The sequence below is a fragment of the Amborella trichopoda genome, chromosome 5 (assembly GCF_054954075.1).
Source record: "Amborella trichopoda isolate Santa Cruz 75 chromosome 5, AtrichopodaSantaCruz75HAP2 v2.0, whole genome shotgun sequence".
Classification (NCBI taxonomy): domain Eukaryota; kingdom Viridiplantae; phylum Streptophyta; class Magnoliopsida; order Amborellales; family Amborellaceae; genus Amborella; species Amborella trichopoda.
Window position 1 is genome coordinate 10,040,808 of NC_142340.1, and position 27,624 is coordinate 10,068,431.

Below are 27,624 nucleotides of genomic sequence, written 5' to 3' on the forward strand. Positions count from 1 at the left end.
GCTCTCTCTTTCTCTATATATATTTCTCTCTCACCCAGGGGTTTCTCTCTCTCTCTCTCTCTCTCTCTTCTGCTCCCATAGGGGTCTCTCTCTCTCACTCGCCCCCACAGGGTCTGAGTGTGTGTGTTTCAAATTGGTTGATTTGTATTGCATATTGTTATGTATTTCAAATTGGTTGATATGTATTGCATAGTTTTCTTCTAAAATCACGCGGATAATGAATAATGGTTGGTTTATAGTTTCGGAGATTGTTTTGTGTTTCAAATTGGTTGATTTGTATTGTTGTTTGAAATGACTAGAATTTGATGTTATTATGATATCATATTGAAATGGCTAGAATTTTGATGTTATTCTGGTGTAGAGGTTGGAGGTGTTTCAATTGTTATGAATTATGTATGATTCTTATCAAGTACAGTTAACTGAAGGCGAACATGAAGTATTTTGATATCCATTATATACATGTTTCAAGAAATCAATAACTGAAATTCTGCATCAATAACCTAGTTGAGTTTCTTTTATCGAAATTAATTCTAATTTGGTGAAGTACATGAAATGCTTGATGAAATTGTATCTTCATAGTGGAGAAACTTTCATATAGTGTGAATTTTGCGAATTTCTTAAAGAAAATAGTATTAGTTTTAGTGATATGTTTCTATTATTCATGACAAATTAATGTGGAAGCCTTAATTTTGAGTTACAATAGTATGACATTTGTGAATAAAACGAGTATATATACGTGTGGAGAAACTTTAATGTAAATTTAACCAAATGAAGTCAACAATTAAACTTTATGCGAAGAATTTGTTAGTCATAAGTTCATATGCAAATTATTTTTTGTGTATGTAGGGTCATTCAAGGGCCTGAGATGGACCTATCCATTTCAGGCAGCGTGTCGGCTCCCACCTTGTCAGATTAAGACAACATGGGGGACGCTATTTAACCCATCAAGCAAGATCTCATGCTCGCCCCCTCTCACAAGGAAGTTTACAAATACGGGAATTGGGGAACATGGTTCTTCATCCAAGGGGTTTGAAATAGAAGAACCCCGCACAGGAATGAAATTTGGTCATGCAGAAAATGTATATGAGTTTTCCAAGGTATATGCATTGGCGTATGGGTATGACGTCAAAGGGGGAACTACACACAATAAGGATGGACGAAAAATCGATAGGGAAATTAATTGCTCTAAGGAAGGGTTCCATAGAGAGAAAAATGCTATGGGTAAAAGGAATGTCCCTCAGTCAAGGTGTGGATGCCTAGCGAAGCTGGGCATAAGCTTAAATTCCAGTAATGAGTGGGTTGTGACTAGGTTTGTAAAGGATCTCAACCACAACCAAGCTCGACTAATTCGTTCACATTGAATAATATCAAATGCAACAAAGTCGATGATAAACTCTATGAGCCCTGTTGTGCTGAAGGTAAGACATATACATGATGTTTTTATGGAGGAATCTGGGGGAATTGATAATCTCCCTTGCTCACAAAAAAAATATCGAAAACCAAATAGCAAACAACTGAAGAAAATTGGAAGGAGAAGATGGCATCGTGCTATGCAATGGCTGTGTAAAATGAATGAATCAAACCCTTCATTTTTCTCTAGGTTGAAATTAGATGAAGATGATCATATTATCAGTATGCTATGAGTAGATGCCATGTCAAGGGTGTCATACCACCACTTCTCTGATATCTTTTGTTACGATTTACAAAACGAACTTGTTTGGCATGCCCTTTGCTCCCATACTTGGTGTGAATCACCATTTCAGCACGATTTTTTTGGGTTCGCACTTATATTTGATGAGGTGGAGTCATTTGTGTGGGTTTGTAAAAAGTGGCTATAAGCAATCGGTAGTTGTCAACTCGGTGTAATTATCACTGATCAGGACCTTGCAATTACTACTGGAGTGAGACATGTTCTAAAAAAAAATAGGCATCATTATTGTTAATGACATATACTTGCAAAGGTAAAAGAAAAATTATATCATGTATCGTGTCGGCATCTGACTTTTCTATAAATTTTCAAAAAGTGTATAACGAGCCCAACCGTAAAAGAGTTTGAGACAGTTTAGAAATCCCTTATTGAGAAATATGAGCTTCAACATAATGAATGGATCATTACAATAAACAGTTGTCGAATGCAATGGGTTGATGCATATGTGGCTGATGCATTCACTTCCGATTTATCAATGGCTCTAAGAAATGAAGGCATGAATAAGTACTTTAAGATGTACCTAACTTCGTCAACAAGCTTGCTTTCTTTGTTGTAAACTACTAGAGTATATGAAAAGAGCTTTGCAAAATGAGGGAGAATGACTTAAATAACATCACTACTCCTATTTTGAGGACCACTACCTACATAGAGACACAAGTTTCGAAGTTCTATACACACAAAATTCTTAAGTTTTTTGGGGAAGAAGTTGCAAATTGCATTAATTACGAGAGTGAAGCCATTGCAGACGACGACATAGTTGCCACTTATAAGGTGACAAAACCTGGAAGTAGAACAAGGGTATGTGTTGTGAAATTCAACAGTCATAATCAAATTGCTTATTGTACAGGCTACTTGTATGATAAGCTAGGCATTCTTTGTAGGCATGTGCTTAAAATCTTTTGGGTGAATAATATTTTTGAGATCCCATCACATTACACAATGAATCAATGGAAAAAGGATGTGACAAAAGGGGTTGTAGTTGATGAAAGTGGTAAGCAAATTCAAGTTACTTTTGAACTAGCCCAGTCCATTCATTATAATGAGGTTTGTTAAATAGTCTGAAAACTTGTAGAGCGTGCCTCAGAAAGCGTGGAACTATATGAATTGATAATGTCTGATTTAGCCGTTATATGACACAATTTTTCTTTCACCTTTGCAAGTATGTGTCCTTTACAATAATGATTCATACTTTTATGTAGAACTTGTCTCACTGCAGTAGTAATTGTAAGGTCTGGATCGTTGTTAATTAAATCGGGTTGACGACCACTCATTGCTTCCAGCCACTTTTCAAAAACTCATACAAATGACTCCACCTTCTCATCAAATATAAGTGCGAATACGAAAAATGTTTTGTTGACATGGTGATTTACACTAACTATGGGAACAAAGGGTATGCTAAACAAGTTCATTTGTATGTCGTATCAAAAGTCACCACATCAAAGAAGTGGTGGTACAACACCCTTGACATGGCATCTACCTATAGCATGCTAATAATATGATCACTCTTCATCTAATTTCAACCTATAGAAAAATGAAGGGTTTAATTCATTCATTTTGCACAACCATTGCATAACATGATTGCCATCTTCCCTTTTCAATTTTCTTCGGCTGTTTGCCATTTAGCCTTTGATATCTTTTTGTGAGCAAGGGAGATTATAATCCCCCCAGCTTGCTCTATAAAAATATCATGGATATGCTTAGCTTTCACCATAGCAGAGCTCATAGAGTTTATTATCGACTTTGTTGCATTTGATATTTTTTGCTGTGAGTGAATTAGTTGAGATTTCTTTGGAGTGATAAGATTGTGGTTGTGATCCTTTACAAACCTAGTCACAACTCACTCATTACTAGAATTTAAGCTTATGCCTAGCTGAACTAGGCATCCGCACCTTGACTGAGGGACATTCCTTTTACCTACGACATCTTTCTCTCTACGGAATTCATCCCTAGAGCAATTAATTTCCTTATCTATTCTTCGTCCATCCTTATTGTGTGCAGTTCCCCTTCAGACGCTATACCTATGCACCAATGCATGTCTTATAAAACTTATATGCATCTTCTTTCAAAACCAAATTTCATCCCTATGTGGGGTTCGTCTATTTCAAACCCCTTGGATGAAGAACCATGGTCCCCAATTCCCGTATTTATAAACTTCCTTGAGGGGTTGCGAGCTTGGGATCTTGCTTGATGGGTTTAATGGCATTCCCCATGTTGTCTTGATTTGACAATGTGGGATATGACACGTTGTCTGAAATGGATAGGGCCATTTTAGGTACTTGAATGACCCTACACAAAACAAAATTTGTATGTTAACTTATGACTAACGAATACTTCGCATAAAGTTTAATTGTTGACGTCATTTCTCCACAGGTATATATACTCATTTTGTTCATATTATAGTAACTCAAAATTATGGCTTCCACATTAATTGGTCATCAGTAATGGAAACATATCACAAACATTAATATTCCTTTCTTCCCAAAATTCACACTATACTTGAAAGTTTCTCCACTATAAAGATACAATTTCATCAAGCATTGGATGTACTTCACCGAATGAGAATTAGTTTCAATAAAAGAAACTTAACTTGGTTGTTTATGCTAAATTTCAGTTATTGATTTCTTGAAACATGTATATAATGGATGTCAAAATACTTCATGATGGCTTGTAGTCAACAGTACTTGATAATAATCATACACAATACCTAAAAATTGGAACACCTCCCACCCCTATACGGGAATAAATCAAAATTATAGCCATTTCAATGTGATATCATAATAACATCAAAATTCTAGTAATTTCAAACAACCATACAAATCGATCAATTTGAAACAAAGAACAATGTCCAAAACTATACACCAACTATTATTTATTATCAGTGTGATTTTAGAAGAACAATATGCAATACAAATCAGCCAATTTGAAACACAGAACAATATGCATCAACCAATTTGAAATAGAGAGAGAGAGAGACCCCTATGGCAAGAGAGAGAGCCCCCTGTGAGCGATTTCCTTAATAGAAAGAGAGCCATATTCGAGGCAGAACAGGGCCCTGCCTTAATTGAGAGAGATTGAAAGAGAGGGCCAGTGCCCTAATAGAGAGAGAGAGAGCCCTAGTCGAGGCAGGGCTTTGGTTCTGCCCTAATAGAGTGAGAGAGAGGGCCATCCCTAATAGAGAGAGAGAACTAGAGCCGATAGAGAGACAAAACAGAGTCGAGAGATAAATAGATAGAACTAGAGCCGGGCGAGATGGAGAAGAGGTTCGTACCTGGTGATGAGGCATAACTGCTTTCGATGGGTGATGGATCTGGTGCAGCAGCCTCCAATGAAAGAGCGAGAGAGAGAGGAGGACGTGGTGGCTCTGTGGCATAGAGATAGGGAGAGTTCTGTGGTTCTATGGGAATGGGAGAGAGAGAGTCATGAGGAGAGACGAGGCGCAGACTGTTGTCAGGGAGAGTACGGGGATGAAGCCGTTTGTCAGGGAGAGGATGAAGTGAGAGAGTCCCTCATTAAATGTGCTAAATTTGAATTTTGGGGACTCGTTAGGCACCGTCCATTCCAGGACAGTAGCTCATCACCGTTGGGCACAGTTAAGTAAACTACACGAGTTGGCGCACCAGATGTATTTTCCATCCCAATTATTTGGGGCCGGCTACATGAATCATGTTCTTCCATTCTGCTATAGCATGAGCATATAATATTGGTTCAAGATTTATGATAAGATATGACAAAGTTTTACGCTGGCTGCTTACCTAATGCAACCCATCTCCTTTCTCAAGCTTAGGATGGGTTAAGGGAAAATTGGTCCTCTCCCTTATTACCTTGTTAGACCATATATATATATATATATAGGATGATGCTATTGTTAGCCCAAGGGCTAACAGGAAAATATGAGCCGAACGACTCAGATTGAATCTGGGCCGATCTGACGATCACGGATGCCTAATAATGTTTGAATTTTAATTTTTTTTGTAGAAATCCAAATCACTTGAAATTTTAGGAGTGTGTTCATAAAAAATAGGTGAATCTTCAAAAAATATCAAAAAACTATTTTACATGAAAAAAAGACCAAAATACCCCTGTAAAGTTTTGGGAGTATTTTGGTCAATTTATTTTTTGCGGATTATCTTTTTTTATATTTTTATTAGGTGCTGCTTGATGAGAAGAACACAACTAAAATTTTAAATGATTTGGATTTATAGAAAAATAATTAAAATTCAAACACGAAATGAAGTCATGACCGTCAGATCGGCTCAGATTCAATCTAGGCCGTTCGGCTCATATCTTCCTGTTAGCCCTTGGGCTAAGAGGAAGATTTTCCATATATATATATATATATATATATATATGAGAAAAGTTTATATAAGGTTGCAAGTTGAAAATAGAGAATTAAGATGCACCTCAAAAATCCATAAGAAGAGGTTGTTTTGATTTTGGAGAATCTTCTACTTGATCATCTCGACATCTAGATGTAAAAAAGTGAGTCTCAAAAATAGTGCATCTTGCAAAACATTATTTGGATCGTCTATTTTCAAGATTTTGATGTGCTTATAGATCTAGTTGATTTTAACTTTTTTTGGAGTTAAAAATTTTATAATTAGAGAGGAAAATTAACTTTTCAGGCCATCCTAAGAATTTTTTACACCAAAATTATGACCAATTTTGGTGTGCGCCTTTTAGAGGTTTTATGGCTACTTGTATTAATCCTATATGCAAATATTTATAATTTTTATCTTTATGAGACTGTATAATTTTATTAGATAATAATTGGAAATCTTCTTGATTATTTATAACAGATAGAGTTTCTTCTACAGTTGTGATTGCATATCCTACTCTTAATTCAAATGATCCTTTCTTGTATATATCTGTTATTGGTATTCTAGGTATATTCCAATTCTGAATTTGTTTAAGAGATACAAGACATAATAAGTTTAATGATTCATTACTAGGAATAGTAGAGTCCAGTTTGTGTAGTAGTCCAGTATATTTTAATTGTTTTCCAAATTATTCTGTATCACTTAATGACCCTAATATTCTTAAAGTATTAACACTTAATCTTGAAACCCAGGGATTCGATATGAATCCAGGATCTCAAAATATAGCAATAGTTTATCGAATTTGCTATAAAGTCATGAATACCCTATGTCTTAATGTATTACAAAGAGATACTAAAGGTAAAACAATATCTTTTCAAACAAATATTGAAAAATCTAATACTATAGTACCAAAGTCAATAGACTGGTCCCAAATTGTATTACCAGAAACATGGTCTATTTATAATGAAAACCAGCAATATAAAACGCCTAACAATAATAATCCTAATGAAATAATTGAACATTTAGATGGAGATATAGAAATTCAATTTAGAGATAGTATAAAAAGTAAAGATGATTCAGGGCTAAAACCAAATAAGAAACATGTAGAATCAGCTAGACATTCTACCTTTGCAATTTATGAACCATCCATTCAAGGTTTAACAAGAACTAGGAGCAACATACAATTCCTAATTATAAACTCCAATATAAACCTGTTAGTAGTAACCAACACTTTTCTGATACAGAAGTAGACTTTAAAATTTTAACTCTACAAGAAATAAGAAAGTAGACTTAGAATATTTACGTAATGACTACTTATCAGACGAAAATGCACAAATCCGAGAATGGTATTTAAAAACATTTCAAAAAAGATTAATAGATCTGTTCCATATTAAATACAATAAATATTTAAAAAAGGAAAAGAAAAATATAGGATTTTTTGTATGGCTTAAAAATATTCTTACTGAAAAAGGAGTTCAAATCCCTAATTTTGAAATATATGCTTTAGAAAAACAATATCATACATATAATTTAGTAGGAGAAGGCAATATGGCTTCAATACACCCTCTAGAAAAAAGTATTATTATAAAAGGAACCGCCAAAATAGAAAAAGATTCTGACACTAAAATAGTTTTAGAAACAAGAGCAACTCCTTATAAAATGACTAATGAATATACCCAAAGGATAGAATTATTACCCCACATCGTAGAATTAAATAACTATGCAAATTTATCTATGCAGTCATTAGGAAGACAATCAGTTAGAATTGAAAATATGCTAAGAGCTCCTCATGAAAAATTAGAAGTACAGAAAAAAGCAATATTGTTTAAACCCCGTCCTGAAATAAATAAAGAAAGATTTAATCTTAAGGAAGATAATAAAGACCTTATAAATGAATTAATCGCTAAATTATCCCATTTAAATATTACAGATAAAGAAAAAGATAAAAAGGGTAAAGGAATTCTGAAAGAACCAGAAGCTTTAACCCTTCAAGAAGAGCCATTAATAGAAGATAATCTGGACAATATGGAAATAGCTTTTACAGAAAGTAATCAAGATACACAAATATAAATAAGATATCCTATGGAACTAAATGGAGGCCTGTAGCCCAAGCAAGAATGTATCATACCAGACCAACCCCAGTAGATATCCAATTCGAAGAAGATTTAATATCACATACCACTTCCTATTCTGGAAGAACAATAGTAAATTGGAACATAGATGGCCTGTCTGAACATCAAATATTAGACACCATGAAACATATGACCATGTATGCATCTGCATGCAAAATGACAGGAAATCACGACCAAGAGGTAGCCAAAGCCATTGTCTGTGGATTCACTAGTTGGCTTCGAGGATGGTGGGATTTCCACCGACCCGATGCCACTAAAAATAATATCCTATCTAATACTAGACAATGGACAGTTAAAAATGAACAAAATCAAGATAGATTATACAGTGAAAGTGATGTGGTCAATACTCTCATGTATACTATTACTCTTCATTTCGTAGGAAGTACAGCTTTATTAGAAGCCAGATCTGAAGATTTACTTTCCAATTTAAGATGTCCTACTTTATCTCACTATAAATGGTATAAAGATGTGTTCTTTTCATGATTATTAACGAGAGAAGATAGTCAATTAGATCATTGGAAAGAAAAATTTATAGCTGGTTTACCCTATCTTTTTTCAGAAAAAGTTAAGAATAGACTTAAAAATAAAAATGGAGGAATTATACCATATTCATCATATACCTTAGGAGAATTATCTGCAGAAATATGTGCAGAAGGACTAGCCTTATGCACTGACCTAAAACTAAAAAGACAATTAGTTAAACAAAGAATGACTGGTAAAAAAGAACTAGGTGATTTTTGTGAACAATTTGGTTATAGTATAGATACATCTCCTAATAAAGTACATAAAAAGAAAAAATATAAAACAGAGAGAAAAAATAAGAAAATACCTAAGAAAAAAAAGAGAGAAAAATTTATCAAAAAATTTTCCCCTAAAACTAAAAAATGTAAAAAGAAGTTACTTATAAGGTACAAGTGTGGAAAAGTTGGACATTATAAAAGCAATTGCAAAATAAAAAGAAAGTTAGATACTATAATACTAGATGAAACTATTAGAAACAAAATCTATGATATAATACAAATCTATGATTCAAATAGTAGTTCTACTGAAGATACAAATGAAAGTGATAATTCATTAGTGGGTTACATAGAACTATTACAAATGAACTACTCCATACTAGATTTTCATCTTCTATGTAACCCACTAATGCATTATCACTTTCATTTGTATCTTCAGTAGAACTACTATTTGAATAATAGATTTGTATTATATCATAGATGTTGTTTCTAATAGTTTCATCTAGTATTATAGTATCTATTTTTCTTTTTATTTTGCAATTGCTTTTATAATGTCCAACTTTTCCTCACTAGTGACATATAGGTAATTTCTTTTTTCCTTTTTTAGTTTTAGGGGAAAATTTTTTGATAAATTTTTCTCTCTTATTTTTCTTAGGTATTTTCTTATTTTTTTTCTCTGTTTTATATTTTTTCTTTTTATGTACTTTATTAGGAGATGTATCTATACTATAACCAAATTGTTCACAAAAATCACCTAGTTCTTTTTTACCAGCCATTCTTTGTTTATCTAATTGTCTTTTTAGTTTTAGGTCAGTGCATAAGGCTAGTCCTTCTGCACATATTTTTGGATAATTCTCTTAAGGTACATGATGAATATGGTATAATTCCTCCATTTTTATTTTTAAGTCTATTTTTAACTTTTTCTGCAAAAAGATAGGGTAAACCAGCTATAAATTTTTCTTTTCAATGATCTAATTGACTATCTTCTCTCGTTAATAATCGTGAAAAGAACACATCTTTATACAATTTATAGTGAGATAAAGTAGGACATCTTAAATTGGAAAATAAATCTTCAGATCTGGCTTCTAATAAAGTTGCACTTCCTATGAAATGAAGAGTAATAGTATATATGAGAGTATTGACCGCATCACTTTCACTGGATAATATATCTTAGTTTTGTTCATTTTTAACTGTCCATTGTCTAGTATTAGATAGGATATTATTTTTAGTGGCATCGGGTCGGTGGAAATCCCACCATCCTCGAAGCCAACTAGTGAATCCACAAACAATGGCTTTGGCTACCTCTTGATCGTGATTTTCTGCCATTTTGCATGCAGATGCAAACATTGTCATATATTTCATGGTGGCTAATATTTGATGTTCAAACAAGCCATCTATGTTCCAGTTTACTATTGTTCTTCCAGATTATTAAGTGGTATGTGATATTAAATCTTCTTCGAATTGGATATCTACTGGGGTTGGTCTGGTATGATACATTCTTGCTTGGGCTACAGGCCTCCATTTAGTTCCATAGGATATCTTATTTATATTTTGTGTATCTTGATTATTTTCTGTAAAAGCTATTTCCATATTGTCCAGATTATCTTCTATTAATGGCTCTTCTTGAAGGGTTAAAGCCCAGGCCTCCATTTAGTTCCATAGGATATCTTATTTATATTTTGTGTATCTTGATTATTTTCTGTAAAAGCTATTTCCATATTGTCCAGATTATCTTCTATTAATGGCTCTTCTTGAAGGGTTAAAGCTTATGGTTCTTTCAGAATTCCTTTACCCTTTTTATCTTTTTCTTTATCTGTAATATTTACATGGGATAATTTAGAGATTAATTCATTTATAAGATCTTTATTATCTTCCTTAAGTTTAAATCTTTCTTTATTTATTTCAGGACGGGGTTTAAACAATATTGCTTTTTTCTGTACTTCTAATTTTTCATGAGGAGCTCTTAGCATATTTTCAATTCTAACTGATTGTCTTCCTAATGACTGCATATATAAATTTGTATAGTTATTTAGTTCTATGATGTGGGGTAATAATCCTATCCTTTGGGTATATTCATTAGTCATTTTATAATGAGTTGCTCTTGTTTCTGAAACTATTTTAGTGTCAGAATCTTTTTCTATTTTGGCGGTTCCTTTTATAATAATCCTTTTGTCTGGAGGGTGTATTGAAGCCATATTGCCTTCTCCTACTAAATTATATGTATGATATTGTTTTTCTAAAGCATATATTTCAAAATTAGGGATTTGAACTCCTTTTTCAGTAAGAATATTTTTAAGCCATACAAAAAATCCTATATTTTTCTTTTCCTGTTTTAAATATTTATTGTATTTAATATGGAACAGATCTATTAATCTTTTTTGAAATGTTTTTAAATACCATTATCAGATTTGTGCATTTTCGTCTGATAAGTAGTCATTACGTAAATATTCTAAGTCTACTTTCTTATTTTCTTGTAGAGTTAAAATTTGAAAGTCTACTTCTGTATCAGAAAAGTGTTGGTTACTACTAACAGGTTTATATTGGGGTTTATAATTAGGAATTTTTATATTGCTCCTAGTTCTTGTTAAACCTTGAATGGTTGGTTCATAAATTTCAGAGGTAAAATAAATTTCAGAGGTAAAATGTCTAGCTGATTCTACATGTTGTTTATTTGGTTTTAGCCCTGAATCATCTTTACTTTTTATACTATCTCTAAATTGAATTTCTATATCTCCATCTAAATGTTCAATTATTTGATTAGGATTATTATTAGTAGGAGTTTTATATTGCTGGTTTTCATTATAAATAGACCATGTTTCTGGTAATACAATTTGGGACCAGTCTATTGACTTTGGTACTATAGTATTAGATTTTCCAATATTTGTTTGAAAAAATATTGTTTTATCTTTAGTATCTCTTTGTAATACATTAGGACATAGGGTATTCATAACTTTATAGCAAATTCGATAAACTATTGCTATATTTTGAGATCCTGGATTCATATCGAATCCTTGGGCTTTATGATTATACTTTAAGAATATTAGGGTCATTAAGTGATACAGAATAATTTGGAAAACAATTAAAATATACTGGACCACTACACAAACTGGACTCTACTATTCCTAGTAATGAATCATTAAACTTATTATGTCTTGTATCTCTTAAACATACTAGAATTGGTATCAGAGCCATAGACATATATACTTCTTTAAATTTTATTCAAAGAACTGTTACTTCACACGGTGAAGCTGAAAGAGGTAGAAATCTAATTAAATTTATCCATTAAAGAAAGTTGGTCCAAGAGTTGAGGCCGTTGCCGCCCAGTCAAAGTGACCGTTAAGACCAGGAGAGCCGCTGTGGTCCAGAAAGACGTAAGAGGTTGATCCGCAACCTAATAATGGAAATTTTCATTAGAAATCTATCTAATAAGGCATTACCCCAGTCAAGTAGCACTTTAAGAATAAATATATATATATATATATATATATATATATATATATATATATATATATATATATATATATATATATATATATATATATATATATATATACATATGTTTGTGTGCGTGAGAGAGAGAGAACTGGGACAGCATGAACCTTGTTATATGTTCGATGAAATCTTTGGACTCGAATTCCATTGATTTGTTCCATTTTAAGGTTTTGGAGTATGGAGTATAATACCTTAAGGAGATACCCTCCAAATGGCCAATGATATGTCTGAGCATTGCACTCTAATGTCTTGGCTTCTCTCGTGCATGCACCCACATACTCACAAAACCACAACAAACACTGAGGCTTAAAGGTTCCTGACCTTGGCCATAGCGTTAGGCACATTTTCAGGCAGTGGATTGGCGATGTAAGCTGGCTCCTAGAGGGACCCCTGCCTAGCTGCTCCCTACCCTAGCCAAAGGAACCTAGGTCCTTAGCAGTGCCTTGAGGCAGGCCAACCTTTCAATACATTGGTAAACACAAATTCGTCTTAGGAGTGATGATATCTGTAAGCCTGAGGTGTGGGTGGGTCAGGAATTAGAAGTTTGTTAATGGTATAACACTCTCATAGGTAAGCAGCATTTGTCTTGGTTTAGAGGGAGATTGCATTTAGGGAAGAGTCAGTAAGGAAGTATGGTATGTTGTTAATGGTATAACACTCTCATAGGTAAGCAGCATTTGTCTTGGTTTAGAGGGAGATTGCATTTAGGGAAGAGTCAGTAAGGAAGTATGGTATGGAAGGAGAGGCCTTAGGGATGAGGGGCTCTGGGTGATCTGGTAGGGTTTATAGCAATGAAAAGGCATCAGTTCAATAGTTGTTGAGTTCTGGAAAGACATTAGGTTTAGGGTGGTATTTCTTGAGACTTGCTGGGCTTGCTTGTCGTTAGGAGGGTCACTTAGTGTTGTTGTGATGGAAGGGGTGTGCCAGCACCTGGTATCCTAAGTTTCATCGGAATATTGGGATGTGAAGACACCTGAGTTTGCAATATTAGAATATTGAGTTCTTGGGTCGGTGTTTATCCTTCAACTGGAATGGAGTGTGTTCTATAAGCATGATCCAGTGGAATCTTCTTGCTGGAAAAAATTTATGGAGCCCATAACATCATTAAAGGTAAGGAATTCCCATACCAGCCTTGTCAGAACATCCCTACTCTACCGGGAATCTGAATATTCGGCTGGTTTTGTGCCCGAAGACTCTTACCTTCGGAACATTATGGCTTCCAATTCTTGAATACAGGTCAAAATATTAGGCACTAGAAGGAGACAATGGATCATTTTATCTCTGTTGACAAGCATGAAGATATCAAACTGTGCTTTTGTTAGAGTGGTATAGAAGTTTTCCTTTGGACCTTTTTGGAGGGTTTGATCTCATGGAAGATGTGCCCGGGCCCCAAGGCAATCTTTGGGGCATAAGGACAGAAAAAGATATCATAGTGTTAGCATTTCATCCTCAAAATCTTTGCCATTGCTTGTTATCAAATCAATGATGCAATCCTTGAATGGGTTCTTCTCCAAAAGGAACTTCATGATATTGTAGTATTGGATGCTATCCAGTAGTCATGGGTGGTTGCTTCTAGTCTCCTACTAGTCAATCCCTTCATACCACTATGGCCCCTCCTTCTAAGGGAGTCATGTTCAAAGGGAGTTAAGTTTGGAGTCCTTTGGCCAACTGAGTAGTGGTGAGGTGACTTCTGCAGAAGTCAATACCCCTCTTGACCAGCCTAAGACACTTACCCTAGAGCTTTACCTTATGATCTGGGTAACTCTTTGAAGATCATCAAATGGGGTCGACCACAGAACCCCATTCTGTGGATGATCATGGATGTTTTTCAAGAATCTCCCCCCTATATGCTAAAGATGGTGAAATTTTTTAAGAAAATGCACATATGTTTTAGAGAAGCGTACTTTGCTTATATTGTAAATGAACAATATCGAAATGACATCTTTTAGGGCTTCTAGAATATTGAAAAGGAAAACACAGATCATAGGTATATTCCTATCGAATTTTGTATACTATCATGATAGACTCTGGATTTCCTCGACAAGCCTGTAAACAGTAAGCACTTGAAACAAAAGAATCAAAATAAAGCTTAATAGAAAAAAAAATTTCTGGCAAGCTCTGAACTTTACAGCCATATATTCTTGTGGAGAATAGGCAATAATGGACCCACCCCTTTTCTGGTGTAACTTACTTAACATTATGGGATAACTTGGGTGCTTTTGAACTGTCAAGTTATATTAATTGAATCGTATCATAAAATTGTTAATTGCCAAAAGTAATGTATTCTTTGAAGGGGTGCAGTTTGTATAGAGCCTAAGCGCTAAACAATCAAATTAGAGCCTAACTTCAAATAGTATCGAAAAATGTGGTTTTGATATTTGAAATCCTTGTGATAGCCTTAAAATATGTTTTTATATTTATTTATAAAGTTTAAAGCTTCAAAAATAGTGTAGATCGACAGATATATGAAAACTTGAAAATCTTGAAAATTGATGGTCCAAAAATGCGTCACAAAATGCACTATTTCCAAAACTTGAATCCATTTTTTTCTTGTGTCCATGCTTCTTGATGTTGAGATGATCAATTTGAACATATTTGAACATCAAAACAACCTCTTCTAGTGAAATTTTTGAGACAGGCCCAAATTTGATTGTTTAGAACCTTGGCTCTATATAAACTTTTCCCTTCCTTTAATATTGGGGGTTGCCATCCTGTCTGTCTTTATGAGCCACTGGATTTTCATTTGTTAGTTTTCAGGGATATGAGAACCAATAAGGTGAGTTAACATCATGAGATATGATTTATATGGAACAATAATTGTATAATTAGCTGGTAATGCCCATTATATTGATGATTAGATAGGAACATTGACTTGGGCTTTACTGGATGCCCCAGCAAAACATGGCCACATGTGTCTTGATGGTTCTTTAGGTGATTTTAGTATTGTTTATGAGTGGCTTCTGTGGGAGCCACCTTTTACACCCTTGTGCTCATGCACGGAAGAAAGACCAGCCCACTACTTTGTGTGGGAAAAAACAGAAAAATACATGTTTTACCTCTAAATGGAAAAGCAGCACTTTGTCATGGAAATCACGATAGAAACTGATGTAAACATGTAAAGCAGCCAAACAAGCGGTCAACACATCCCAGAAATTCTTTCAATGTCAGCAATGTACATGTCTACAAACTCTTATAGAAGCATGTTCAGGTGTTAAGGAATTGCAATTATAGGTTACTGGACGCCATTGGCTTAACATGTTCATTCAAAAGGGCAAAAAAAAAAAAAAAATTGGCTTGACATGTTGACTCTGTCTTGAAGTTTTAAAACTGCAAGGGCTGAACTTGTCCGAGCTCAAATAAATGCATAATGAGATGCTGACCGTCAGTAACCCAGTCCAACATAGGGCTGATTGTTTCCATTGAACAGTTCCCATGCACCCATTTAAACAGCACAAGTAGTTGTGCTTGATTTCTCACTCATTCAGACTACTCCCCTTCACTTGACTGCAAGTCATACAACCAATTGCTGGTATTATCTGATCGTGATGACTTCTGTTGAACAAACCAATTCTATCAGCTGTGCTTGATTCTCTATCTAATTATGAACATTTCCTTGCTAGCTTCTTCTGTATAGAAAATAAATTATCCATGTAATTGATGCGATTTCCTTAACCCACTTTTCTCTGAAACTATGGTTCTATTGAAACTATGGTTCTGTGTAACTCATGTGAAGCTGCATATTAATAGGACCTTTTCTCACTTCCAGGTAGTAACGGTTGCAAAGTTTCAAGGTGGCGGTGCATTTAATGTTATTCCTGATTCTGTCACTATTGGTGGCACCTTCCGTGCTTTTGCGAACAATACTTTTTATCAACTCAAGCAGCGAATCCAAGAGGTAAGAAATAATAGCTAAATAAACATCCACTTCTACAAACTGGTTTTGTCTAATAGGAACATCATGTTGTTGCCTGTGATGGCTCATATTTGACTATTGGTTCAGAAGTGGAATTTAAGATGATCTCTTTAACAGTTCTCGCATTTAATTGGAGAGGCATAGCCTTTAGCTGTCTACCTTGTAATGGAACATTGCTTCTCTGGGATTCGAATGGAAGAAATGATTTCAATACCCTCAAAGCCTAGTTATCCTGCCCAAAACCTGAAAATATCCCTAAGGTAATTAAGGATGAAAAAATAATCTTTAAGCAGTTGGTTTCTTGCTGGTCAACATAGTTCCATTTCCTTACAGGTTTCTGCTGGGGATGCATGGCCTTCGGCACATTTTAATACTCTTCAGCCTACCTACCGAACTATTTGATACCAGAAAATGATCTCATTACCCTCAACCATACTTGCCCTAATTGGAAGAAAAATAAAAGTAGGTCTCTTGATCTGAATTTTTCCTTTCAGGTAATAGTGAGCCAAGCAGCTGTGCAAAGGTGCAGCGCATCAGTGAACTTCTTCGAGAGCGATCGCCCGTTCTTCCCACCAACAGTGAATAACAAGGACCTCCACGAGCTCTTCTCGGGAGTAGCAATTGAGATGTTGGGCCGTACCAACCTCCAAGAAATGCAGCCATTAATGGGTGCTGAAGATTTCTCTTTTTACGGGGAGAAAATACCCGCTTATTACTTCTTTGTGGGGATGAAAAATGAGTCTCAAGGTCCCCTTGCTTCTGGTCACTCTCCCTTTTTCACAGTCAATGAGGATGTGCTTCCTTATGGTGCAGCTCTACATGCATCATTGGCCATTAGGTACCTTAACCTTCTTCAGTCCTCTCAAGCTCCTCCTAGCCATGTTTCTTCTGATAAAGGTAGCCATGACGAATTGTAAATGTAGACTTAAGTGCCTAGGGCAATAGCTTTATAGAACTGATGTCCCTTGATTCTGTGTATCCATATTCAAATATTTGGGTGGAAAGCCAATTTCATATTTGCAATTGCAGAGGTTCAAAAACCTTGAAGAAGATTTTAGTAAAAAGCATTAGAAATACTGTACATTGTATTGATTGTGTATTCATATTCTGAAATTTGGGAGGGAACATTGTGCTGCACTTGAAGAGGATATTTTAGTAAATGTGTCAGAATAAAATTTCATCCACCCTACAAAGTCCATCTTCATGTTTTAGTAATTTGGGTGGAAACCCAAGTTATGCTCTGCACTTGCTGAGGTTGGTGTTACGTAATTTGCAGTGTCACAAAACCCTCATTTTCTGAGTGTTCCAGGTGTGTTTTGATGTGGCTTTAGCGAATTTGATTATGAGCTATATTCATGCATCAAATGCTTGTTTAAACTTTGATAACTGATGGGTCACTAAATCGTTGTGCAACAATCTTTTTTGTAGAAATGCACAGACGATCGTATGGGTCACGAAATTGTTGTGCAATAATCTTTTTTGTAGAAATGCACTGTGTGTGCGTGCGCATGCGTGTGTTGGAAATATGCCAACGGCCATGATAAGCTTAGGAAAAATCGACATCTACGACCGTTTTTTCCATTTATCTCTCTATTTTCTCAAATCATTTCAAACCTGTCAACTGTTCACCTTGTACTCTCTCTTGTACCACTCAGACCAGTGAGAACCCCCTTTTCTCTCTCACTTCACATAAGCACCACTCTATGCAATTAGCATCCACAACAAACAGCCCCATCCACAACAAACAGCCCCCCCCCCCTCTCTCTCTCCATTTCTCTCGCCTCCATCACTCCCGCTCTTCCCCTCACTGCCATTGGTGTCACAGCCAGCCCCTTCTCTCGCTCTCTATTGTTGTGCATCTTACAATCTCTCTCTGTCTCTGCCATTAGCGTCACAATCAGCCCTCTCTCTTGCTCTCCATTGATGTGCATCTTACAATCTTTTACCCTCCTCTCTCTCTCCGTTGTCATCTCTCTGCTGCATTACATAATGTGAGCTATCTCAGATGAACGAGGCAAGTTACAGGGGATCTGAGTATAGATAGATATCATGAGAGATAAGGTCCAGAGAGATCTGAAATTGTAGATGCAGGTTGGTGAGGTCCCTCTACACTTGACCCACCACAGAAGTTAAAGAGTCAATAACCTCTTGTTGCATAGTTTCATGCAGCTTTTCCATTTTGAGTTCACCTATGACATTGAATTCTGGTACTAACTGGTTTGGAGGATTGCTGCAAGCTATACCAATTCTAAACAAGCATTTCTAGGCGCTTCTTATGCACCCTAGCCAACAGGTTCAAAACCTTAGGTGAAAGCTCCAGGCAAGAGGGCGGCTACACCAAAGGCGTTTTGGCCGGAATTTAGGTATGGAATTCAAAACCCCAATTTGTGGTTAGCATTTTTGTGCCTACAAAAATCACCATTATTCTCTCTCACTAACCAGTAATGAGCCCCATTTCTCTTTAATTAATGTTCGAGTTATTAGCTCTTTGGGACAATAACGGCAGCTTTGGGTGCAGGCATTGCCTCTATCTGTCTCTCTACAATGAGCTTTGATTTTAATTTGAAAATCAAGCTTAAGAAATTAGATATTGGAAGCTCAATAGTTTGGTTCTCTCTCATCAACCCATCAAGTTCCACATACAAAACTATGGGTTTCTCTCTCTTTTTAACGCTGAACAGCAACCCATCCATAGCAAAACACCATTGGAGATCCCTTCAAGATATTTGTATTTTTCCCTTTCTTGTATTCAGTGTCCTGTTGTTCCTTTTTCATTAGATTTACATTCCATTCCGTAATGAATTTCATGGTACTCATCACGAGAAAAAATTAAAAGATTCAAACATTTATCAACAGTTAAACTTTAGTAGACATTTGCTGCAACCGTTGTTATAACTTTGGCGCAACTGCTGTTAGACCTTTGATGCAATATCAGAATTCAATATTATAACTTTCGCACAACTGCTGTTAGACCTTTGATGCAATATCAGAATTCAATATTATAACTTTGGCACAACTGCTGTTAGACCTTTGATGCAATATCAGAATTCAATACAAGGTGAATAGTTGGCAAGTCTGAAATGACTTTTGAGAGAATAGAGAGAGAAATAGGAAAAACAATAGTAGATGTCAATTTTTCCCAGGCTTATCTTGGTTGTTGGTGTATTTCTATCCCATATGTGAGCGGGCTGATCTTATCCTTTTCTATAGGAAAAAGCTCCTGTCAGCGTATGGGCTGATGGAACGGTGTAATCCCAACGATCCAAATTAAATCTGGGTTGATCCAATGATCACGGTTGTATTTCGTAATTTAGTTTTAATTTTTTTTTACAAATATAAATTGCTTGAAATTTAGATCGTTTATTCTTCAAAGATATTGGAATCTAATAAAAATATCAAAAAATAATTCGAATAAAATAAATTGATCAAAATACCCCTGAAAATTTTTAGGGTTATTTTGGTCAATTTATTTTATTCGAATTACTTTTAAAATATTTTTATTATGTGCGCCTTAATGAGAAGAGGTGATGTTCCAAATTTCATGTTATTCAGATTTATATCAAAAATATTAAAATTATATTATCGAAATACAGTTCTAACCGTCAGATCGGTCAAGATTCAATCTGGACCATTGGGTTTATACTATTCCATATATATATATATATATATATATATATATATATATATATATATATATATATATATATATATATATATATATGGGGAAGACAGTACCCTACCCTTTTTTTTAAGCAGTTTAGAGGAGTTAGATTTTTGAAAGCTTAGTTGGATAAGTGATAAGAATAGAGACTACAATGTGGTGATTAGGTTTGGAGATGCTACGGCCACGATCCCAGCCCCTTTCCTATGTGATATACATATAGTTACAACCTCCACACTTATCGTTAGTGTTTTAAAAGCCAGTGATTCTTGATCTAAATAGCTGATCAGAATGGAAATTGGTCGGGATTGAACTAGCCCTGAGATGTTATGGGTCCTAGGCCCACTCCCCCCACCCCAAAATAAAACCCCCTTTATTTTTTGACCTTGTCTGATGTTATTATAACTCCCTTCTAAATCCCCATCTCATAAACCTTTTTATTTATTTTTCGTCCATTCATTTTTAATTATTTTTTTGGACCAGCAATGAGAGTGATCAGATCCAATTTGAATAGCCCTTTCAACGATTTGACACGGATTCGTGAGTGAACAATCCCTTACATCTCCCAATTTCATAACTACTTATTAGTATATATATCCCCATTTGCAAGGGGTATAAAACCTCGTCTCATACAAGGAGACTCTTCGAATGTTCTACTTGCGGATAAAGAAACCTACCCATCTTTGAAAATTATGGACGGTAGATATTGGACGAACATCCCCCATTTAGATGTTCTTTTTGTTCTATAAGGTTGCAACCTTAAATAATCTAATTAAGGTGCACCTTCAAATTTTATCATAACATATAATTTTGGTGTAAAAAATTCTTAAGATTATCTGAAAATCTATTTTCATATTTAATTATAAAATTTTGAACTTCAAAAATGGTTAAAATCAAGTAGATCTATAAACATATGAAAATCTTGCAAGATGCATTATTTTTGGAACTTAAATTATTATTATTATTTTTTTTCATATTCATTAATCTCAATGTCGAAATGATCAATTAGAGAGTTTTCAACATTTAAACAACCTTTTCTGATAGAATTTTGAGACGGATATGTAATTCTACATTTCAAGGTTGCAACCTTATATAAACTCTTTCCTTTTTTAAAAGGAAAGATCAACTATAGAGGTGGATCCGCAGGCCGAAGAAGAGATTATGATTATGAAGTAGTGTTACGAGTTTGCAGTCGTAAAACTTTGTTGCCATTCGCTGCCTACTTAAATTTATAATGACTAGATAAACATGCTTTTACGTTGGTTACGACAATTAACAAAAACAAAAGCTAAAGAGAGTATTGTACGTTGTAGAGTCATTTATATTGATTATATGCTATGAGACTTATCTTTGTTACAAGGAGTTCACGATTATTCTTAGCCATTAGATGTCAAATTAGATGGCATGGGGTATGTTATGAAGTTTGAGAATATTTTTTTGAGAACTTTGAGTCTAGTCATTGACATTCTTACAGCCATCCGATTTGAAATCTGACGGACAAGAGTATTTGCGACGACTTCATTATATGAATCAATCCCAACCATTATATACTAGGTGACCACTTATCTTTAGTACAAGAGGCTACAAGTAAGGGTGCGGTTTCTATAAGGATGCAACCTTAAACAATCCAATCAAAGCGCACCTTAAAATTTTATCGTAATATGTAATTTTGTTATAAAAAATTCTTAGTATTATCTTAAAATCTATTTTCATATCTAATTACAAAATTTTAAATTCCAAAAATGGTTAAAATCAAGTAGATCTATAAATATATGAAATTATTGAAAATGGACGTTCTAGATAATGTGTTGCAAGATGCACTATTTTCGAGACTCAAAGCCCTTTTTTTTTTTTCATATTCATACATCTTAATATCGAGATGATCGATTAAAAGGTTTTTTCAACATTAAAACAACATTTCTTATAGATTTTTGAGGTTCATCTGTGATTCTACATTTTAAGGTTGCAACCTGATATAAACTTTTCCCTACAAGCAATCCTAACCATTAGATGGCTTGGGGTGTATCGTGAAGTTCAAAAAAAAATTTGTGGAGCTTTGAATTTAGCCACATGTACACTTATAATCATTTGATTTGAAATTTGATGGAGAAGAATGATTATGACCTCATTGTACTAAAAGTAAATAGTCTACTTTTATACTTTTTTTAAATATAAGGAGATCACAAATACTCCTAATCATTGTCTAATTAGATGGCTTGAAGTATGTCATGAAGCTTAAAAAAAAATTCTTTATACTCTAACACTAGTCAAAAGACACAACCATATGCTTTCACAACCATCTAATTTAACATCTGACACACGAGTGATTGCAATCTCTTTATACTAAAAGTTACGGGTGGCAACGGGTTGGATTGGGCTAGATCTAGACCCAATCCGTCGGGTCTAAAAGTTGGACTCATACCCATACTTGTCGGATCTAATCGAGTCTATTGTTTACCCTATGACAATGAGCTTCTTTTTCTTTTTTTTATCATTTTTTCTTACCATCATATACCCACATTATTGATAACAAGGTCACAATCACATTTCAAGCCATCAGATTTGTCATTTACTAGCTAAAGATGACGGCAAGTTCTTATTGTATACAATCTTTAATACATCCAAACAAATAGAGCTTAAAGTAAAATATTTTATTTCTACAAGTTAGGTATGGGTTGGGTCTGGCTGGACCCAGATCCGAATAGTGTTCTGGTCCAGGTTTTGGACCTAGACCCACACCAAAACCTGAAGAGTGTTGGGGTTCCAATTTTGGACCTGAACTAGACCAGTCAGGTCCAAAAATTGTATCAATAACTAAAGTTAAGATCAGGTCTACCCGTCATGTTCCGGATCGAGTCGAGTCCATTGCCACCCCTACTAAAAGTAAACGGTCCCTATTTTCTTAAAAAAGGAAAAAAAAAAGAAAGAGAATTACAGCCCAATGGTGCATAGATGGAGCATTTCTTTGGCGAGTGGAATGAGAAATTGGTGAGTGCGGAAAACATACAACGGAATAGGTAGAGGACAAACACTAGTCCATGTCACTTACGCCCATCTTTTGAAATGAGTGAGACTGACGAATGATCATCCATCCATCCATCGTTGTGATGAGGAAGATGAGCAGGCATTTGTCGCCATCCATAGTGGTCTAGCCGAGTGGAGACCTAATCCAGAGGAAACCTAGTCTGTCTGCTAGACCACGTGACTTAAAACAAACAATGGAGTTGAATTCCCAATGTCGGGGGAATGTCTATATTTTGGAAATCAATTATTTGTTTCCCTCTTCATGGCCTCCATTCCGTGTTCATATTCACTCCTTCACAAGGGGAATTATTTTATCACTCTAAAACAAAAGCAAATACGATATCTTATTCTAAAATTTCCCAAAACACAAAAGACATCACTGTTTAACTTTGATACTAGGTAGTTGCAATTAATCTTAATCATTCGAGGTTTACATTTAGAGGAAAGAAATCTTCTCCTACTTTATAACACTAGCAAACTATTAGATTTCACATACTATCGTTATAAGTAATTGTGACTAATATCTCATTATTTACAATCTCGTATTTTATTTAAAGGTCAATGCATGAACTTGGAAGACACTCCAAATAAATTGATCTTCATTACCACTCATTTAAAAGGTAGATAGACAGACCAAGGGTTTTTAGAGCAAAAAAAAGACGTAAAGGCAGCAAACATTCAAGAGGAAAAAGAGAGGGAAAAGTTTATATGGAGTTGAGGCTCTAACAATCAAATTAGAGCCTACATCAAGAATTTCATTTTTTTTGATGTTCAAATATCTTCAAATTGATTATCTCGACATCAAGAGGCATGGACATAAAAAAAAAAAAAAAAAAAAAATTTCCAATTTTAGAAATAGTATATTTTGCATCTCATTTTTTACTGTCAATTTTCAGTATTTTTAAGTTTTTTTACCTCTGTAGGTGTAGAGGTACAATATTTTCAAGTTTTCTACCTATGTAGGTGTAGAGGTACGGTGCCCTCCAAATTTTATCATGGTAAATAATTTTGATGTAAAATGTTATTAGGTTTATCTTAAAATCTATTTTTATATCTAAATATAAAACTTTAAATTTCAAAAATAATTAAAATCAAGTAGATCTATAAACATATGAAAATCTTGAAAACTCATAATATGTTGCAACATACATTATTTCTAAGACTTAAAATCTTTTTATTTTTTATAGTAATACATCTCGATGTCAAAATGATCTTTTAATATTAAAACGACCTTTTTCGATGGATTTTTTAGGGGAAATGATCTTTCAACATTAAAACTATTTTTTCGATGGATTTTTTAGGGGCATCCATAGTTCTACATTATAAGATAACATCCTCGTATAAGCTTTTTCCTATAAATAAAAGACAAGTTTTTTATGCTTCTCCTATAACATAAAACTCATATACTTCCCTTTATCCAACCTTTCATCCAAGGTAAAACTTATAGACTTCCTTTTATCCAACCTTTCATATTGAATGGAGGGGCAAGATTGCCCCAATCACTCCACTATTTTATTTTTAATTTTTTTCTATTAAACTTACACAAAAAATGTTAAAAAAATTATTTTTAATAAAATAAAATCATCAAAATAGACGTTAAAAGTTTCAAGAGGTATTTTGATCATTATATTTTATCAAAAAATTATTTTTAATAATTTTTATAGAGGTACGTCCCAATGAGAAGATGTACTAAATTTCATATTTATATAATTTATATAAATTATTTTTAATAATTTTTATAGAGGTACGTCCCAATGAGAAGATGTATTAAATTTCATATTTATATAATTTATATAAAAAAAACTAAAAATAAAATACTTCGAGATGTCGGATAAGATATAGAAACCTTCCCTATAAATAAATATGAAAATATATTTCAAGGCTGTAACAGAGATTTACAACTCGACACTAATTGAAAGTGAAAACTCGACATTATTTGAAGGTAGGCTCTACGACCTACATGTAATATAACATATACTTCATATCATATATATCATCAGTCGAACTCTTGAGAATTTCGCCATACCTGCAATCAAATACAAGCAGAACCCACATTTCAGTTTTTTTTTTAAAAAAGAAGAAAACAGTAGATGGATAGATAAAATAAAGCAGGACAAAAATATTCTTTTTTTAAAATATTGAAAGAAAAAGAAATCTTATGAGCATTCATGAAAAATGCCAAATAAATTACAAAATAAGAATAGAATGGATAGAAATGAAAAGTGACACATCACTAGCTATTTCTTTTATAATAGCATCAAATCTTGAAGAGTTTCTTTTTATTTTTTATTTTTTAGTTTTTATTTGTTGAGAACGAACTAAAATCACGTTTCAAAAGATTTTTTTTTTTTTTTTGAAGAAAATTAAAAAATAACCATTCTCCCTCAAATGATAAATTTATTTGCAGATAAACTTACACACATCGCCCACTTTCTAAAAAGTTTATCACTGAATTTTGAGAAACAGCATCCTAATGAAAAATCACCTATTTTCCTCTATTGCAATTATTTTCTGTAGATTTTAATAATCATCAAAAGATTTTTGAGATTGCTATCTGCGTTTTTACTAAGCTTCCACACCTTTTTCTGACATTCTAATACTTTTTTGTACCATTCATTTCCGAAACAGAATAGAAGGAAGAGTGGAGAATCGGTGGAATGAAGAAGAAAACCATCCATGACTAGAGAGAGAAAGTGGGATAATTGGAAGTATCAAATAAAAATCTACTAAATCGAAGAGAGCGAGAAGGGGAACGGATAGAGAGAGATACCTATGACGAGAATGCTCAAAAAATATGGCCATAACCAAAAGCATGAAGAACTGCTTACTAATTCGAGAAGAAAGAGAGCCTTTTGAAGATAAAATTTGTTAGTAAATGCAGAGAGACTTAAGCATGAAGAAAGATCTAGTAAAAGAAAGAGATTGTGCATTTCAACAGAAAACCGAGAGTTAGAGAGAGAAAGTTACCAAACCAGACACAACGCCACCATCCTCAGTTAAAAAAGGTCCCAAAGAAGAACGCCATTACAGAGATGACCACACCACCAATAATTCCGGGTATGATTTCAACAGCGCCCGAATCAGGGGAAGGAGCAGGCGATTCAGCGGCAAACGCACCACAAACCAGTGCAAAAACCAGGGCAATAACGGCCATTGAAGCTAAGCTCGAGCTCCTCAAACCCGCCATTATTCCTCGCCTTCTCAGAAACAAAAAATCGCAGAAAAGAGAAATACACGAAGCTTCTAGGGCTTCCTCTCGCTCTCTCTGTCCAAGACTCGAAGTGTTTCTTCCTCTAAAAAGGCACCTTAAATTTCGGAGCTAGAGACTGGGCCGCGTCATTTATATGCAGCAGAGATTCCGGGCACCTGCCCGAGCTGCCCGAGAAACAGCCTGAAACAAATGCGGTGTTGACAGTTGTCCATAGTGGGCCCCGCTCCTCAGACTAGGAACGCAAAGAGCACAACAGAGCGCAAAAAAGTTCCAACAAATCTTTTTCTTGCGGTGACTAAATTGCCCTAACCTTTTCTTGAAACTATCGGAAATAGCCTCGTCTTATTCCTTAAATGGACTAATTTTCTGCTCCTAAGATTAGCAATATCATTTCTTTAACGGATCCCAAATGATATTAATGGAACCCATTAGTTTAAAAATTTTCTAGACTAGAAGGCTAAATGAAAAAAAATTAGTCCAAAAAGACATACTTTGAAATCGTAAGAAAAGATATTATAACGGTTTATGACCTCACTAAACGTATGACCTTTGATAAAGTAGAATGACATATCATGATTCATGTAATCGACCTCAAACTAAAAAAGAACTCTGGTGATGATATTTACGAAGTTTCTTGATATTCCTACCCGAATATATAGTATGACAATTTTTAACATGAATATAAGTGAAGATAATTCATCAAACTTAAATAATCAAAATATTTCGCTTCTAAACTATGTAGGAAGCTGAAATTTTGGTAGTTTAGTTTTAAAAATAAAAGTAAAGGATTGTATAGCCTAAAATTATTTGGTGAGGTTTGTACAAGGTTTCCTTCTTATACAATAGAACTAAGGCGCACCTCCAAAATTTGCTTACAATAACTTTATGATCGCTTGAAAATTTATTTTCATCCCTAGTTATATAATTTAAAATATAAAAAATAAAACAGATCTAGTAGATCAATAAACGTTCAAAAATATTGAAAATTGATGGTTCAGATAACTTGTTATGAGATGCATTATTTATTATCCTTGAATTATTATTTTTTTTCTTCATACTCATATATCTCTCGGTTGTAATGATCAATTGGAAGGTTTTCCAACCACAAAACTCTATCTACTTAAGACAGTTGCATCGTACTATAATAATATTGCACCCTTATATAAAATTTCTCAAAAGGGGGTTTATCTTTAGTATAAGAAGATGACAATCATCCACAACTAGGTGTAAAATCCGACAATTAGAGTATGCTATAAAATTTGAAAAAATTCTTTTGAACTTTGGGCTTAAGAAGTAAAAAGCAAGATTTTTATGCTTCCTCTACAACCTAAAACTTATAGATTGCCCTTTATCCTACCATCTATTCTGAATAGAAGGCTAAGAATGCTTCAATCACAATGTCACGTCTCTACTCTATTTTATTTTTAATG

The 27,624-nt window shown here is 34.2% G+C and overlaps 1 protein-coding gene and 1 long non-coding RNA gene across 5 annotated transcripts in view; one reads left to right on the forward strand and one right to left on the reverse strand.

Annotated features, from left to right (window-relative positions):
• The window catches only part of IAR3 (peptidase M20/M25/M40 family protein), a 29,140-nt gene extending 11,649 nt beyond the window's left edge, over nt 1-17,491 (forward strand). For 2 of the 4 annotated variants that reach the window (XM_011628558.3, XM_006853857.4), the window contains exons 4-5: nt 16,152-16,280; nt 16,793-17,491. In XM_011628558.3, coding sequence (XP_011626860.1) covers nt 16,152-16,280; nt 16,793-17,215 — 552 coding nt within the window. In that variant the 3' untranslated portion in view covers nt 17,216-17,491. Of the gene's footprint in view, nt 1-846; nt 2,070-16,151; nt 16,281-16,792 lie in introns of those variants that run through there. The other 2 variants (XM_088867411.1, XM_088867412.1) reach the window with 1 other exon arrangement.
• Nucleotides 17,492-24,837: 7,346 nt separating this feature from the next.
• LOC18443674 (uncharacterized) lies at nt 24,838-26,311 on the reverse strand. Its single transcript, XR_966967.3, has 2 exons — nt 25,951-26,311; nt 24,838-25,009 (listed from the first exon to the last, which is right to left on the reverse strand). It is a non-coding gene; the product is annotated as an uncharacterized LOC18443674 (long non-coding RNA).
• Between the last annotated feature and the right edge of the window lie 1,313 nt (nt 26,312-27,624).